General features: G+C 41.8%; 1 protein-coding gene across 12 annotated transcripts in view; it reads left to right on the top strand.

Moving 5' to 3' along the window:
• The first annotated feature begins 1,677 nt into the window (after positions 1-1,677).
• Positions 1,678-16,374, top strand: part of phldb1a (pleckstrin homology-like domain, family B, member 1a) — a 30,422-nt gene continuing 15,725 nt past the window's right edge. For 9 of the 12 annotated variants that reach the window (XM_056397237.1, XM_056397235.1, XM_056397231.1 and 6 more), the window contains exons 1-6: positions 5,152-5,310; positions 7,413-7,511; positions 8,304-8,427; positions 9,419-9,589; positions 10,838-10,963; positions 12,163-13,247. In XM_056397237.1, coding sequence (XP_056253212.1) covers positions 5,308-5,310; positions 7,413-7,511; positions 8,304-8,427; positions 9,419-9,589; positions 10,838-10,963; positions 12,163-13,247 — 1,608 coding nt within the window. In that variant the 5' untranslated portion in view covers positions 5,152-5,307. Of the gene's footprint in view, positions 1,833-2,232; positions 2,380-5,151; positions 5,311-7,412; positions 7,512-8,303; positions 8,428-9,418; positions 9,590-10,205; positions 10,464-10,837; positions 10,964-12,162; positions 13,248-16,374 lie in introns of those variants that run through there. The other 3 variants (XM_056397233.1, XM_056397232.1, XM_056397239.1) reach the window with 3 other exon arrangements.

Genomic DNA, 16,374 nt, shown 5'->3' with positions numbered 1-16,374 from the left:
TAACTCCCTTAAGTTACAAATTGTATCATCCAAATGTATAGGATATATGCTAGAATTTAGGCAGTAAATCATTTATTCAAGGAGAACCCGTTCTGTGACATGACTCGAAGGCCATCAGCCTATAGCAGCATAATTCTAGTACATCATGAGTTATTTCTGGTAGTATAGTGAGAATACCATATTACCATTTGTGCTGCGCGGTTTAGGTTAAAGTGTTTTATCCAGTCTCAAAGGAGTGTGGTGAAATTATACAAGGATCAGGATAACCCCAAGAGCCTCAGCTCTCCAAAATAAAACCACCATACAAGCCACATGTCAGAAATGCACACTAGATTGCATAAAAGAAAGTCATGACTTCTGACACCTTGCCAGACAGCTACACAGTTCTGCGATTGGACTCCCAACAAGCCCAAGAGTTGCAAATATAACTGATACAGCATGCTGGGAAAAGGCAATGCAATGGCAATACTGAGGTGGTTTCAGTTAGATCCAACCCTCATTGTAAGAATCCATTGTTTCTGCAAAAGATCTTATTCAAAATATAGTTTGTTTTATATCACAACCATAGCATGTAACAGAAACAACACTATCAGAAATAAAATCTTGTGAGAGTATTCTTGGTAACTGTGACAGTGGGAGTGTACCTCACTGACTCTGCCACCAGGTGTCAGCTGTTTCATCTTCGAAAATCTGGGATGTGTGATATGTGTTTATGCCTGTGTATGTTTCCATTTAATAACAACTCAAGACAGTTATTGCTCCAACAGATGTTCAACTCATGCACCCTCACCATAGTCTCAAGAAGAGATTGAAGCAAAGGTTTCCAGCTTAAAAAATGATTATTATAAATATTATAAATTAAACATTTATGTAACAACAGTAACATAATGTTAAACAGTAAAATATTTAAAAAGCTATCTTGAAGACTCATCAGCTGTCATACTTGATAACTCTATGATTGGGATCTATACAAGATGTATTTTCTTCATGTCAACTGTGGTGCTGGTTACTTGTTTTCTCATTACATCTCTGACATGTGCTGGTAAAGTCGCCCATAACCTTTCCACAGGAGGAGAGCATGCAGATATTTCTGTCTGCTTTGACTGTTTTATTAGTGGCAAAAGCAGCATGACGCACTGAGTTTGAGCTGAACCCAGGACAGGCTGAACCAATTACTCGGTCCCTGACAACGTGTCCCGCACCAACAGCCAGGCTAAAAATTCCAGCCTGAGAGGAAAAACTTGAGTGTTCATTGGCTGTGATAACTATAATTTCCTGATTGGCACCCTCTCAAAGGCTCTAAATTTACCACTGTCCCCGCTCTCAGCTGTTTGTGACAAAGCAAAGCAAACAGAGAGATATTCAGCCTTTTGTATGGTTAAACAGCATAGCTTCATTTTATGTAGGAAGCACAAATGTAAAGTCACTTAAAAAAAAAAAGCTGCCAAAAAAAGTTGGCTGTCCCTCGTTAATCTTTAATGAGTTTGAAGTGATCTCATCCCACTCACACTTTTTCCATGTTTTGTCAGTAAGTATCACAGAACAATGCAGGAATACGGAGTGGGCAGATTCAAATGAAAGAGAAAAGGGAATGATAAGTGGTGGGAGAAAGAGGGCCGGAAAGAGGGGTGGACCTGGCAGAAAGATGTATGTAGATGCACTGGATATTCCACTTTCTGTGTAACTCGGCATCAGTGAAGAACTGACAGCACATTTCCACCCTCAAGGAGAGAACTGAGAGACCTTTCTCACAAAGAGCTGGAAAGATGTCTCATCTCTGGTGTTTTTAATCTTTGGACTGACAGACAAGGAGATGTTCCTCGCCAGCTCGGGTAATGAGAAACAAAAATATTTGCTTGCTTGTTGTGTGTGTGTGTGTGTGTGTGTGTGTGTGTGTGTTGCAGGGAGCGAGAGATGGAGATAATGGGGCTATTGTGGCAGTTTGGTTGTTGTTGGTTGTCAGCCCAGTATGTCCCAGTTATTTCTCACTCACTATGCACTATGTGTTAGAGGGTTTTATATACTTTCAATATCATTGCTTTAATCATTTATCTTTGTCTTTGAACACACCCACTAATAACTTAAATATTACAGAGCACTGGGAGCAGGTGGAAGTCATCTGGTTTCAGAGAGAGAGAGGGAGAGAGAGAGAGGGAGAGAGAGAGAGAGAGGGAGAGAGAGAGAGAGAGAGAGAGAGAGAGAGAGAGAGAGAGAGAGATTAGGGGTCAAACCCAGCCGGCTCTGTGAATGGAGACTTTTATATGTGTGTGTGAGATCAGGCTGCCTTCGGGGCTCATGCGTCTAGTAATGTACTTTGGTGGAATTACATGCTGATGAAGTATTTCCCCCGACAGGAGTGTGAGGTGCACATGTGCCTTGGTGAGTTTTTCTTTACTTTAAAATGCTAAAAACCCTCCAGTATGATGCATTTCTGTGTGAAAGGGGAAAACAGCTAAAATATAACCTACTTCATGATTGTGATTTGTTTGCCTGTGGACAGATGTTACAAAGGAAATGGCACATCTGTTTGGTGGGAGACTCAAAGGAAAGGTTTTGGGACTATCAGCAGCTTGCCGTTGTTTTTTCTTATTAATTCTGCCTCGTCTGGGGTCATGCCTTATCGGAGTAGCATTTGGCTTCACATTGCTTTCTATACCGTGCGGTGATCATTGCAACATACGAGAATGTGGGTGTTATATCAAGCATCAAAATCAGAGGATACAAATGGTATTCATGTGCACACGTTGTTAATTTGTTGCTGTATAAGACGACAGTTGTCTGTTTCTCCCACATGTTCTTCTGGTGCATAAATTGAAGCAGTTTTTTTAGTTTCTAACTGAGACACCACTTCCACAGTTGTTACTATTCTTCATCGGTTTACTCTCAATTCATGCGCAGACATTCTCCAGGAACTTGCACACATCTACTGTAGTTGGTTGAGACGGTGTATAGCAGTGTGTGACTGCAGGGCACACAAACTGACCGAGCCGAACCTCCCACCAGACACATATTTCAAGACCTGTCAGAAAACCTCACCTCCGTGTGATCAGTAAACAAACACACACTGAGGCTGCAGCTGGCAAAGCCTCCAGTAGTGGTTAACATCCTCCCACAGACCTCGTAACCTGTTAAATGCTGAGGCATCACTTACAACCAAGAGCAGACACAGAGAAAATAAAGTTGCATTAAGTCATAGTATTGGCTAGCGATCAAGATCAAATAACAAACAGACATTACCTTTGAACAGTTATCCAACTGGATTATCTTGCACAATGAAGTTATCAGTAAAACTATTTGGACCAATATGTTTTATATTTGTAACAGCAAAAAAGCAAAATGAGAACCTTTTCATAGGCTGGATGATTTTAGCTTATTGAAACATTACATTACCTATATATTAAAGCTTGATGTTATTAAGGTGAAGCATTTGTGTTGTTTTGGAACTTTTGACCCATTCATTTAAACAACAAGGAAATTTCACACCAAGAACAAATTAACTCTTTCAAACTGCGATACTGTCTGTTGACTGTCAGACTAGTCAAAGGTGTAACAGAATACATGAATAAGTAATACTTAAGTGAAATGTCACATGATATCTTATTAGAGATTAACACAAAGATGTTTTTTGTAACATCAGTCGCAAATTGTTTTGTACGGAGCCCCCAAAACCGACAAATCTAAACCATCAAACAACAAAAATATATGACCCAGCTGTTTGTTAAATAATTATAATACAGTGATATAAAGCTGATCCATGTTTTCAGCTATATTTTTTCTCCTTTCTGATAATGTTTTACTATATTTTGTCAGTTTTGAGGCTCCATATAATTTTGGTGTAAAAATTGTTTAGACAGCATCTTTTCAAATCTCTGTGTCAATAATCAAAATAAAAGTCTTTATGATAATGATGCTTGACTGGTAAAAAAGCAACCTCCTTTTAAAGTCTGATGCTAATTCACGTGCTCCAATTGATAAAAATAAGATACATGTGGCACAATAACAACAAAGTTCATTTTTTTTAATTATTTGATGAAAAGTTAATAACCTCATACCATTTACCAAATATTTCACAAATTACATAATATTAGTAAATATTAATAAATAAGGACTTTGCTTTTAATAATCCCTTGCATCTGCTACAGTGAATCATTTGCTAGATAGACAGTTAGTGAGTAATCTACATTCAGAATCACTGTTTAAAGGGCTTCCCCTCAGCTGGACCCTCCACATCATCGCTGAGAGCAGCTGACTCAGAGCATTAACCTCTCTGCAGACTTTGCTTCGAGTCCATCTGGTTACTTAGCTGCCTCTGTTTGTTTGTTTTTATGTTCCTTTGTGACTCATCATCTACTTCATTTCCTCCATCTCTCCTCTCTGGCCCCAGACCATGGGAAAAGCCTTGAGAGATCAATAGTGGAGTCTTTCTCCCACTCTCCTTCACTCTCTCTCTCTGTGTCTCCGAGCCAAATCGTTCCTGTGGGACGTCTGTAAAGATGGCTAACATGATTGCTCACTTCCTCTGGAACATAGTATTTCTCTATCCCATTATCATTGATGTATCAAGCACAGTGGACACATTATAATCCACTGTGCTTAGTCATATTATCATAAATTGTTATTCAACAGTTTTCCAGAGTGGAAATACCCTCTTTCCAGTCTGGTTGCATCAGTGGTACAGAGCTTGGAGCAGGAAGTCAGAGGACATGAGGTCTTTTCCATCTCCTACTCCTACACCACGTGTTATTTCCTCCCTGGATCAGACTGTTAACACCTGCTTTACCAATAGACAATGCTGAGGAGAGTCACAGTATTGCAGGGTTTGGTTTCCAGCTTCCTCTGATACTCTGGTGTGGTCCATCTGAGCTTTCAATCAATGGAAATCCTGTAGGAGTGAATACATCTCAGGAGGATCTGAACTTTGACCCAACGCTTTTTTTTTAACTTTTTATAACTGGAGTCCAGTGTCAGAGTGAAGAGTAAGCTATAATCATGGTTTTATTTGCCAAAAAGAGAAAAGGAAGTTAATGAAAAAGTAGGACATAAAGTCAGAAGTAAGACCACATTTTAGAGGGCAGTGCTGCTTGCCCTGTCTCCCTCTGCTGCGTGTTGGGGATGTAACTCTGCACCGGGATGGGGAGGAGAAGGGGTTGGGAGGAGGGAAATAGCAGAGGAACTCAGTGGGTGAATGAAAAAATCTAGGAGCAAGACATAAACAATAATGTGGACACTGCTCTGCGGATTAATAATCTTCAGACAAAGTCATGGATGTGGATTTAGCCGTTGTCTGGACTCTGTGAGAGTAGAGAAATGGTAAGAGCTGCATGTCTGTATAAGTAAGAAAACTGTTGACTGTGTTTGGCAGCACTGTTGTTCTGTTGTTCTCCCATAATTTTATGCTGTCCTTTATAAAAAATAATACCATCTTTTTTTTCATCAACCATTTTAAAGGTACATTTTCCAGTATCTTCCTCTGTTTTGTCAGTGTTCTAAGCAAAAGTCATTTCTCTTTAAAAGTAGCAGCCCAGACTGTGTGGCTGGCGGTGTCTATTTTCAGAAGCTCATGGCAACTCTGAAGGGCATAACTGCCCCCATAATGACAGGTTACAGTGGAAGGCCCTGCATTTGCAAGCATTAAAACTATTCTTCAGCCTGGGTGTGTACGTTAAATCACTGAGGCTTGTGGAAGCAGGAGCATATGTGTGTATACGTGCGTGTGTGTGTGTGTGTGTTTGTGAGTCAGACAGACAGAGACACATTACCCTGCCCACTCTCCTGTCCTGTGTCTTGAGTGCGTGGCTGAAAGAGGGCCAGTGTTGACAGCCAGTGGGCTGACAGCAGAGGCGTGAGGGGTCCAGTGTCAGCGCTGAACAGAGGGGACGGTCTGTTCTCCGTGTCACTGGGTCCTCACACAGAGACTCACACACTGGACGTGATTGTGAGATATGTGTGGTTTCACCCAGCAGCCTCGTCTGGAGTGACATCAGACGCAGATTGAACGCCCCGTTGTCTGAAAAAAACCTGGGCTAAACTTGGAACATGACAGCTGTGGATCGTTTTTGGCTGTTTTTAAAAAAAAATTCTAACTGATCAGTGATGTCAGCATGGAGCGACAAAGAGCTCAAGCATTTCTTTTTCGATGTAACAGTCATGTGCTGGTGTCTGAATGGGTTGATGTGGTCATTTCCTGACATACAGGCTGGTGAGAAATTAAGGGAAAGAATAGAAAAATTGAGAAATGCAGGAGAAGAGGTGACACTCATGGTTGATGATGAGTATGAAAATGATGTGAATCACGTGCTATTGCCTTCAAAGTCACCAGATCTCAGCTCTGTTAAACAGCTATGGGTGACTTTGGACAGAGAGACAGAGACTCTTCACCACCCTCATATCTTTTAGAAGAATGGTGTCCATAGCGCCTCAGAGATTCACTGAAACTGTGGGCTAAAGGTGGCCCAACACCTAACTGAGATTTTGTTTTTTGGTTATTCCCTTATCCTTCAGAAAATTGTCACACGATCCAAGTTAAGAAATCCCCTCTGGGATATACTTGTCAGAACATGACACAAGTTAAATTCCCCATTGATTCATGGCAGACAAAACAGACACCAGATAGTAGGTGACTGTCTGTTTCAGTTTTCCTAGGAACGCAGAGCTCTACTAAATTGTTGCCAGGACAAGCAAATCCATGTGGGTGATATAGTGAAAGATGTGAATACCAGCTTTTAGCAGAAAAATATGGTGAGTCATCTGGACGTCTTATGTGTCTGTGTGTGATTGTTTGAGACATGTCTGGTCCTCGCGGGTTGTTGTTTCCCCTCTCGTTTGATGTGAGCGCGATGAGCAGACAGCTGGATCTAATCTTCAGCATCTGTATGCAAACACGGACTGTGTGTTTGTGTGTGTGTGTGTGTGTGTTTGTGTTTGCAAGGTCTGTGTGAGTGAGTCACAGTGACTCATCGTGGTCAGAGGAAGCAGTGATCTGACCCCTCATGTGTAAGGCACCTGCAGAGCTCAGGCACACCTTCTGTTGCATCTCCAAACTACAATTGTCATGATATTCACATAAGATCAGGGTGTTATTGCTGCACTTTTTGTCAAATACCTGTGTGTGCTTAATCTCTAACATTTAAAGTCAATAATCTCTCTTAGATTGAGGCATAAATGAATGCCATCTTCCTTGGTGGATCGTTTTGTCCGGCTAGTTCTGGAGAAACAATTACCCAGTAGAATGGTTTGGTCACATGGGCTTATAACTGGGGCAGAAAGGTTTCTAAGGAAAGCACTGTTCCCATTGTAGTACAACTGTAGTAGCAGTATTCCCAGCGCTCCCATTCATCCCCTGCACTCCTCTCTCTCTTTCTCTCTCTCTCTCTCTCTCTCTCTCTCTCTCTGTATGTGTGTGTTTGCTTCAGGATCTTCACGTGTCAGATAATTCTGACAGTCCAGCCGACATGGACCGCATGAGCAGGAATAGAGTGGAACATGGGCGACAGACTCACCAGGTCTTACAGGTGAGTCAGTTCTTACTTCAGGACCATTGACCCTTTAAATCTGATACAAGTTGGATGTTAAATAAAGTGTAACTGACTTTATTTCTATTGCCATCTGTGGTGGGTCAGCCTGTTATTCAACATCACTGAGATCTGAATGATTTTCTGTGAGAATGTAAGATCATTTTAAGAACCAGCTTCCATATTAATCAAATGAATCTGGCAGTCAGTGTTGCACAATAATCTCCAGTTATTTCTACTGACTGTCTCTTTGGACTCTAACGTATGGAAGTAACGCTACTATTATTTTTAACAAGAGTTTCTCACTTAGTATGAAACAATTGCTCATGAAAATCCTACCATGTTCAATCTTACAGCTTCAGTCAGCTGTGTTGGTTGTACATGAGGCTGTTTCCAGGATCACAAATAACCATGTGACAGCCAGTGTATTCATACTCCAGTGGTAAAAAATTCTGGTCTTGATATTTTCTGATCCAGTGTCTCCGTCATAGTGTTGCATCATCAGATTCATATTTTGTATCTTCATATTTATTATCATGTGTCTTGTCTTCACTTGTAAAAGAAAAAGAGACGCATTTCAGGATGAGTACAATTCAATTTAAGTACATATGCTGGACGTCTTATTTGAACAGATTAATACTTATTTTTAGTTGTTCACACATCTAATTTTCACTGTGAGGATTCCTTACAAAACTGATGTGGGAAACCTCATCAATATGAGTGTTGACTTTGAAGATGTGTAGATTTTCTGGGTAATGTAATGATGTCTTTCAATTGATTTTGTTTTGACAGAGCACTCCTTTAGACCTGATTGAGACAGGCAAGTCCCTGAAAGTCCAGGCAGAGCGCCCCCACCTGGTTAGTTTGGGAAGTGGACGTCTGAGCACAGCCATCACTCTGCTACCACTGCTGGAAGGTGAACACCCGAGTGTGTGTGTGTGTGTGTGTGTGTGTGTGTGTGTGTGTGTGTGTGTGTGTGTGTGTGGATATTACTGTAAACAGTGTTGGCTTCATCAAAAAGAAAATATTCATTTTGCTGATCACAGATTTCTAATCTAAACTCATGTCAATTCTCACTAAAATGCAAAAGTTGTGCGCTACTTATTTTCTAGTTATAATCATGAGCTCATTGAACTAACCTCTGAAAGCTCACTAACAGCTTGTTAAACATGCTCGTGTTGCTTTTTTAAGATGACTAACTGTAAGAGATGCTGCAGGATCAGGAAACTCAGTTTGTGTCAACTCAGACATCTCTGTACTGACAATAGGATCTGTACTTATGGTATTGTCAGCAGCAAGTATAAACGCTCTCAGAAACACACAAAACAAGTCAGTGGTTCTTTAATAAGTAAGCAGTGCAACTTGTCATGAGTGATGAATTGACAAAAACTGATGACACATTACCTTCACACCATCTTGTTGTTACTCATACTGTCTGTACCACAGTTGTGATTGCACCCATGTCTGTGATTTTCTTGCACCATGGTCTAACACTGGCCCGAGACGCCACAGAGGAAAAGAGAACAGACAGTAGCACCAAGGAAAAAAATCTGTCTCTCTGTCAGTTTTCTGTGAGCTGTATCTCAGCTTTGCTTTTAGATAAGAATAAGTAGGATACTGTATAGTGTTGAGTTAAATCTCTTGCATCCTGGCAGTGATGGAATATAGCTCATAATAAAATGACAACACAGTAAATAGTAGGTGGTTATATCAACTCCCACTGACAAGAAGCCTGTCACCTGCCTGGCTAAGGACATCTCTTGAGACTAACATCTGACTCCATTTGTGCCTTGACCCCTGAGATCGCTGTCTTTGAACCTCAACCTAAGAATACTGCACAAAAATATTCACAAGTCCATATGGATGTCCAGTAACCGATACTGAGAAAATGTATTCTCTTGTTGCAGGGAGAACCACGCTGGGCAGTGAGGGGACAGATATCCCCCTGCAGGGCCTCGGCATTGCAGCGCAGCATTGCTATATTGAAAACCAGGCAGGCATTATCACCTTGTACCCATGTGGAAACCAGTGCTCTGTAGATGGACGTCCCATCACCAAACCCTATCGACTGACACAAGGTAGCAGAGTCACGGACTTAAAAGACTGCAATAACATGAGTGTTAGTGGTAAAGCTTGTATATATTGAATCTTATATCAATAATGTCATAATAATTTGTCATAATTTTGCCATAAAAATGTAAATAGATGATCACTAGTCATTTAGTGGGACAGCAGTGCATATTGTGTCCACATTAGTCTAAAATACTCACACTGATTTACAGTCAAATTACTTAAATTGGCCACTGTATTTGCAGTATTACAATGTAAAACTTTTAGTGGATAAACTGGGTTCTGCAGTGAGTTTAAATTGACACAAAGTAGACAAAAACACTGTCTAGCGTTCACCAATAATCAATATTTGTATAGCACCAAATCACAACAGAAGTTATCTGCACTTTACATATAGAGCAGGTCTGCAGCTCTTTACTTACAGAGACCCAACAACTCCCACCATGAGCAAGCACTTGGTGACAGTGGCAATAGCAAAACAGTCCCATGTCCTTCCAGTAACATGCATACTTACCCGCATAGCATAACAGTCCCGCCCCCCTGAGTCCCCTTACATGGGATCCAAGCCAGCAGCTACACCAGAATGTCATTTGAAGCTGGGTGATCAGCCAGTGCATGAGGAGGCAGCAGCTGCTCAACAAGAATACTTCAGGCATTTCTTCATTCAAAGGACAATCATGAAATGCTGAATAGAACAACTCAGGAATGGAGGAAACAGCTTCATTTATATCATAAGGACAATGTTGACTTTATTTTGAAAGGAGGAAATAAACACTGAACTCCCTGTGGAGTATCTCAGGAAATAATATCAGGCATTCTTGAAAACCACCGGAAATGCAGGGACAGAAGAAGGAGTTGATTTCACTTACTGGTTAATCACACGTGAGTTAAACTGAATTTATTAATGTCAGTTAAACAGCCAATACACTGGCTGCTGTTCTGGAGGACGAATACACTGCACTCATGGATCTCCTTATTTTACCACATATCAGGCTGAAATGTGAAATATTACGTTACATGTTAAAATAAATCTCACAGAACTGATCTGTACACTTAAACCTCCTATTGTTCTTACTGCACCAAAAAATACAACTGCTGACTGCAGTCATTATAGACATGAGTTTGTTAAGCCAGTCAAATTTTAACTGGAATTAGTTTAATGATTGAAGTTACAGAGTGGGTACAGAAAGAAAACACTGGCTCAACAGTCAGTTTTTGTAGTAGTACATTTATGGAGGTGTCTTCTCTCCTGGCAGGGTGCATGCTGTGTTTTGGTCAGTCGGCCTTTTTCCGCTTCAACCATCCAGAAGAGGCCCTGAGGATGAAGAGCATGCTGCCTGGAGGAGGCCAAGGACTAAGCACCACAAAAACTCCTCCAACTGGTAAAGACCCTGCTCTGATACTTATACAAAACGATAAAGCAAAATCTAAGTCCAAAATGAACAATTCCTGTGATCCAGAAATAAGCTGGTCACTGACAACTGTGTGTATGAAGGTTGCACAGTTTCCTGAGCAGCTATTCTGGGGAGAGCAAATGCTTTGGGCTGATAGTCACACAAATTGTTACAATCACTTTGGCTTCCTTCAACCTAACTGTAAAAATAAAAACACTGTATTAGTTCCCACTACTGCGGGTTGTAGAGTTTCATGGCAGTTTAAAATATGCATGTCTCAAGGCTTACATCCTTGGTTAGTTGGTTCTCAGACCTGAATGTCTTGTTTTGAGGTTTTCAAATCTTGCCAGCTCGTGGTTTCCATATCTGCAGCCCAATTGGTCTTGAAGTTTTGATGCTGGTTATTATTATCCTTGGCAGGATGTAGAAATAGCTTGCTCAGAACTAATTATCTGTGGCCTACATTGTGATCTAGTTCATTTAAAACTGTGCTTTTCGCTCAGTGTGTGACCCTTTTGTGACAAAGGATCGTTACAATCTTTGGCACCATTTTTGGATAATTTTTTCCCCCCTTTTTACAGTTACATTTGTATGATGTTATGTATTTGTGGTAACTGCTTCCTTGTGCTGTCGATGATATTTAGAAGCCATTCTCCTCTGACCTTACTGGTTCGGCTGTCAGTGCTTGAACAGTATAGTAAGAACCACCACACCCTGCCCAGTGTGCATGGCGCACTCTTTCCTGACCAGCCCCTGATTTCATCTGCTCTGAATGAGGTACACGGCAGCAGCTTTTATATTTAGCAACTCCAGATCCCTGTGAGATTACAACAACTAGTGAGCAGCACAACATCCAGATTGCCGGGTTTGGTTCATACAGGGGAGCGTGTGCTCCAAGAGATTTATCACTATTCAAAGTGGGCCATTGAGACACTGTGTGTGTGCAACAACATGTTCAAGCGTGTGTATTTTTCCTTTTATGGGCGACCCTCGTTGTCCGACAGCAACTGACCTGAGGTGTGGTAGATGTCAAAAGGACAAAGATGACACACACGGGGAACGACAGATCCTTCCCACAGTGTGTTTGTTTATGTGTGTTTTTACAACTGTCTCTTCAAGTGTGCTTGACCTCCTTATTTATTCAACAGGAATGCTCATGCACAAGTGTTTCTGTCTCCCCTCTGCAGACTCTCATCGTGCCCCTAACGGGAACCATCAATCTCTTTCGAGCAACGGCAACTCCAAAGTGAACAACATTGCAAAGAACCTCCAGGACTCGTTGGTGCTGAGGGCACCATCATCATTAGGACCTGGTAAACAACTTCTTCCTCAGCCCTCTCTTCCAAACATGCTCAATGGAAGAAACAACTCCACAACAGAGGACCCCATTTATGAAAACAGCAGCAAAACTCCTCCAATACCTGCCCGGTCCACTCTTACCAACCACACTCCCGTTCCCCATCCACGGACCTCCCTGTCTGTTGCCTCAGGCAGTGCTAGTGGTGGTCAAAGGGCCCAGGAGAGCCCAAAGCTTCTTAGGAACATAAGGTCAAGCCCCACACCGCCTAGCACGGGGTCAGGACAAGAGACAGAAAGCTGTAACCTAACTCAGAAATCATCATCTGTCAAATTTTCCCCAACGGCTCCATCCAGCCCTCAAGTGAGAGGCTCCTCCCTACAGAAGAGATCCCCCAGCCCCATGCGAGAGCAGGGTCAGTATGATGATGTCCCTCAAAGGCTCAGGAATCCAGAGCCAACTGGGCCCACCAACCTTAGGGAACTTCCTCCTCTCAGCCCTTACATGTCCCGCAGAGGGACTCCAGGATCGCAGGGCTCAGCGTCCTCCCTCCCTTCACAAGGCTTCGCTGCTAAACCTGTCCCAGAGAGCCCCCAGGGCCACCGTAAACTCACAACAAAAGCAGAGGCCATGAGGGCAATGTACGCCCAGAGTCCATCACCACTCTCTGGGCTTGAGAAGGACCCTGGAAACAGGCAGATAAGGCCTGGCCCGGGAAGTGCCATCCTGTCAGGCCTGGGTTCTCTGTCTGGTACGTCTCCTCTTGCAAGCCCTCGTAGCCAAAGAAAAACATCTTGCATGACTGTGACAGGATCCTCCAGCAAAGAACAGAGTCTTAAAGAAAAAAGAGAGAAACCATATACCCGGGAACGCAAAAACAGCATCTCTGAGATCAGTGACAATGAGGACGAGTTGCTGGAATACCACCGCTGGCAGAGAGAGGAGAGGCTGCGTGAGCAGGAAATGGAGAAACTGGTAAGTGATCAGCCTTTTATATATGACTTCACAGTTAGATATGAAAATAATTCCAGAACGATAGGTCCAGTCCAAATGTGGATGCTGCTGTGAACCTCACTCAGGAAGTCATAAAGTAAATATTTGCTGCTCTGGTTTGTTGTTTATTCTATATTCTGTGTATGGATGGAATTTGTATATATTTTAAATCCTAAAACCTTCAGCCAATGAAGAGAAAAACATCAAAACAAGCTTACGTAAAGGTACAACAGCTGCACAGAGCCACAGCTGTATCCAAGCATACAAGCTGTTAGCAAAAAACATCTTTTTAAACAGTTTTATTAAACATCCAGCAGAGGTTTTAGCTCTGTTTTGGGTTCTGCCAATTTCTGAGAATATCTGTCTTTCTCCTGCTGGTTGCTGAATTATGTTCATCAGCTGCTTGGTGGTGGAGAGCAGGGGAAAAGGTTAGGCTGGCTCTGTCTGAAGGTAATAAAATCCACCTACCAGAACCTCTAAAACTCACTGATTAACACGTATATCTTGTTGGTTTAATCGTAAAGAAAAGTGGACAAATGAGAAACTGTAGATATCAGATTTCTTTTGTTAATAAATATTGATTATTGCAGGTGTTTCTGTGAATTTAAGTCACTAGTTAGTCAGAAACCTTATTTTCCATGATTTGAAAAAAACATCTTTGGTTTCACTACACAACACTGCACAGGAAATTGATGAAGACATACAAACACCATGGTTTTATAGGGCATAAATACAGTTGAGTGGAGAAGGCGCTGAGACTGCTGGTATGGCAGACACCATGTCTGCATTCAGATATCTTGTCCAAATCTCCTGGCATACAGCCACTATCTCATCCCTCTTGAGCATTACTGGCGTCGTCAGCGCATGTGGCCCGAGTGACACGGGGTGAACATTCTTCCACACAAGTCTTGAGGTCCAGAGCGGAGGGCGTGGCTGCTTCTTGCTCAACACTATATTTACCGAGAGGACGATTGGCATTTACTTTCAAAGCTGCCACCGCTTGACTGAACGCTCTTTCTTAATCATACGCGCACCAGATCATAGACTGCATACTTGTTATCCATCCTCAATCCACACCCACCAGACACCCCACCTGCCTGCCAGTACACTGACAGCTGAAGAGACCACAGAGAGAGAGAGAGACAGGGGGGCGGGGGGGTCATTCCCGGACATTCTCCATGTCCACAGACTATTTCAGGAACCAAAGGGTTTCTGGTAACAAATAAGACAGTTACTGACAACGTGCGCCTGTGTTGCATGGGCTTTGACTCCCGTGGATGTTTGTGTCAAAGCTACTCTACCCTGCTGAGTCATCCTGTATGTGTAGACAATGTACAGGAAGCCATTACCTCTGCAAATACCAAACTTCATAAAAGACAAATATTTCACCTCACGATTTGTTGATTAGATTTTATTTGTAGGCAGTCAACCCTTGTGTTGTCTTCGGGTCAAAAATGACCCACCACTGTGTTTAACAGCAGAGAAAACTCCCTAAATGATCTTTTTTCAACTTGAAATTCGATGACTTTTCCTAGAGTGAGCCCAACATTAGAAAAAGTGATATTTTGCCTTTATTCCTATTTCCATGTAAGCTGTACACCACCAGGGTGTTCACTGGCAAAAAAAACCCCTGACTGTTATTGGGAGCGCCTCCAATGAAATGCATTCTAAACTATCTCTTAATAAAAAATATTGTTTACCACCTCTGCAGTACCTGAAGAAATGAAGTAAAGAAGACAATTATGACAGCAGTGCAGAGTGGGGTCTACTGAATAAATGCAGTCTTTCAGCACTGTTAAGAGGGAAAACTCAGATATTCACACAGTTTGTGATGAATGGCAGGTTGTTTCTTCATGCAACCTACATTTGGTGCTAAAAATTCAATTAAGCTTATTTATTTTAGGGGTTTAGTGAGTGAGGGGAGTATACAGAATGTGAAGACAACACAAGGGTTAAGATGCATCCATGTGGTGGTAGGATAGTCTTACCTCCACTGCTGCCCAGTGGACGGCTAAACAGCATCAGTGTCAAACCACCACCCCGGTAGCCAAACGAAAAACACACACACACGTACAAAAAAAGCAAACAAACATACAATTATGGCTGTAAGCAAAAATTTCAAATGTGTTTGGATGTTGGCTGAAGTTTCCAGATTTTGTAGTGATTTGAAATGTTGCTGGTAAATACACAATGATGGTAATGGGGATTGTTGCTTCTGTATATACAGTAAAATGTGTGCACTTCTGCATACACACATGCTGAATGTAGATAACCACTGAGTGAAAATAAGTTCTTTAATGACACAGTCAACGACCACATTAATATCCCAGGGGACATATCATGTAGAGGTGGATGGAGCTTTAAGACTAGATGATAATACTGCAGGGCTCCTGTAGAAAGTGAAAAGAAATATGCTTATTCTTTTCTTTTTTTTCCCAAGAGTTAAACATAAATGCAACAGAAATTATAGAAAACAAAGAGGTGACCTGAAAAATGGGGCTTAAGTTCTGATAATGAAGGGCCCCTGTTAAAGGAACAGAGAATAATAGAATATGCTAAGCTAAGCTACGCATCTCTTGGTTCTAGACAGAGTGGTATCAATCTTCTCAGTTAAATTGTGCATATCCCCCACAAAATCAGCTGGCCTATGGTGAACATGTTTGGATTATGGACATGGTTCTTGATTTGTTGGTATTGCAGCCTTGAAAGAAGCACACAAAAATTATAAATTGTAGATCTATAGATGAGAAAGACAAAGAGCGGATTTCCTCTCAGTGGAACAAATGCTCTATATTTGGCACACTGCTCTTTTGGCACACTTGGCACAGCTATGCAGGATTTTTTTTTCTCACTTTATTGAATGCAACCTACACCTACACATGGATATTGCTGCACTGCAAAAAAACCCATGCAGCACTTCATCTCTTAGCACAAGTAAAGGGCATAGCTAGAGTGGAAGAGATGTTATACAAAAGTTGAGTTGAGGCCTAACTGCTGGCTTGCAATCCAGAGTCCGAGTCTGCAGCATGTTGATGTGATTTTGAGATGAAAATGTACCAGAGGTTATTTAACTGCTGCATTTTGTTGAACCAAATGACCCACATTGTCT

Source organism: Seriola aureovittata, chromosome 15 (assembly GCF_021018895.1).
Source record: "Seriola aureovittata isolate HTS-2021-v1 ecotype China chromosome 15, ASM2101889v1, whole genome shotgun sequence".
Classification (NCBI taxonomy): domain Eukaryota; kingdom Metazoa; phylum Chordata; class Actinopteri; order Carangiformes; family Carangidae; genus Seriola; species Seriola aureovittata.
The sequence above is the reverse complement of the archived record's forward strand: the minus strand, read 5'-3'. Positions and strand labels throughout refer to the sequence as shown.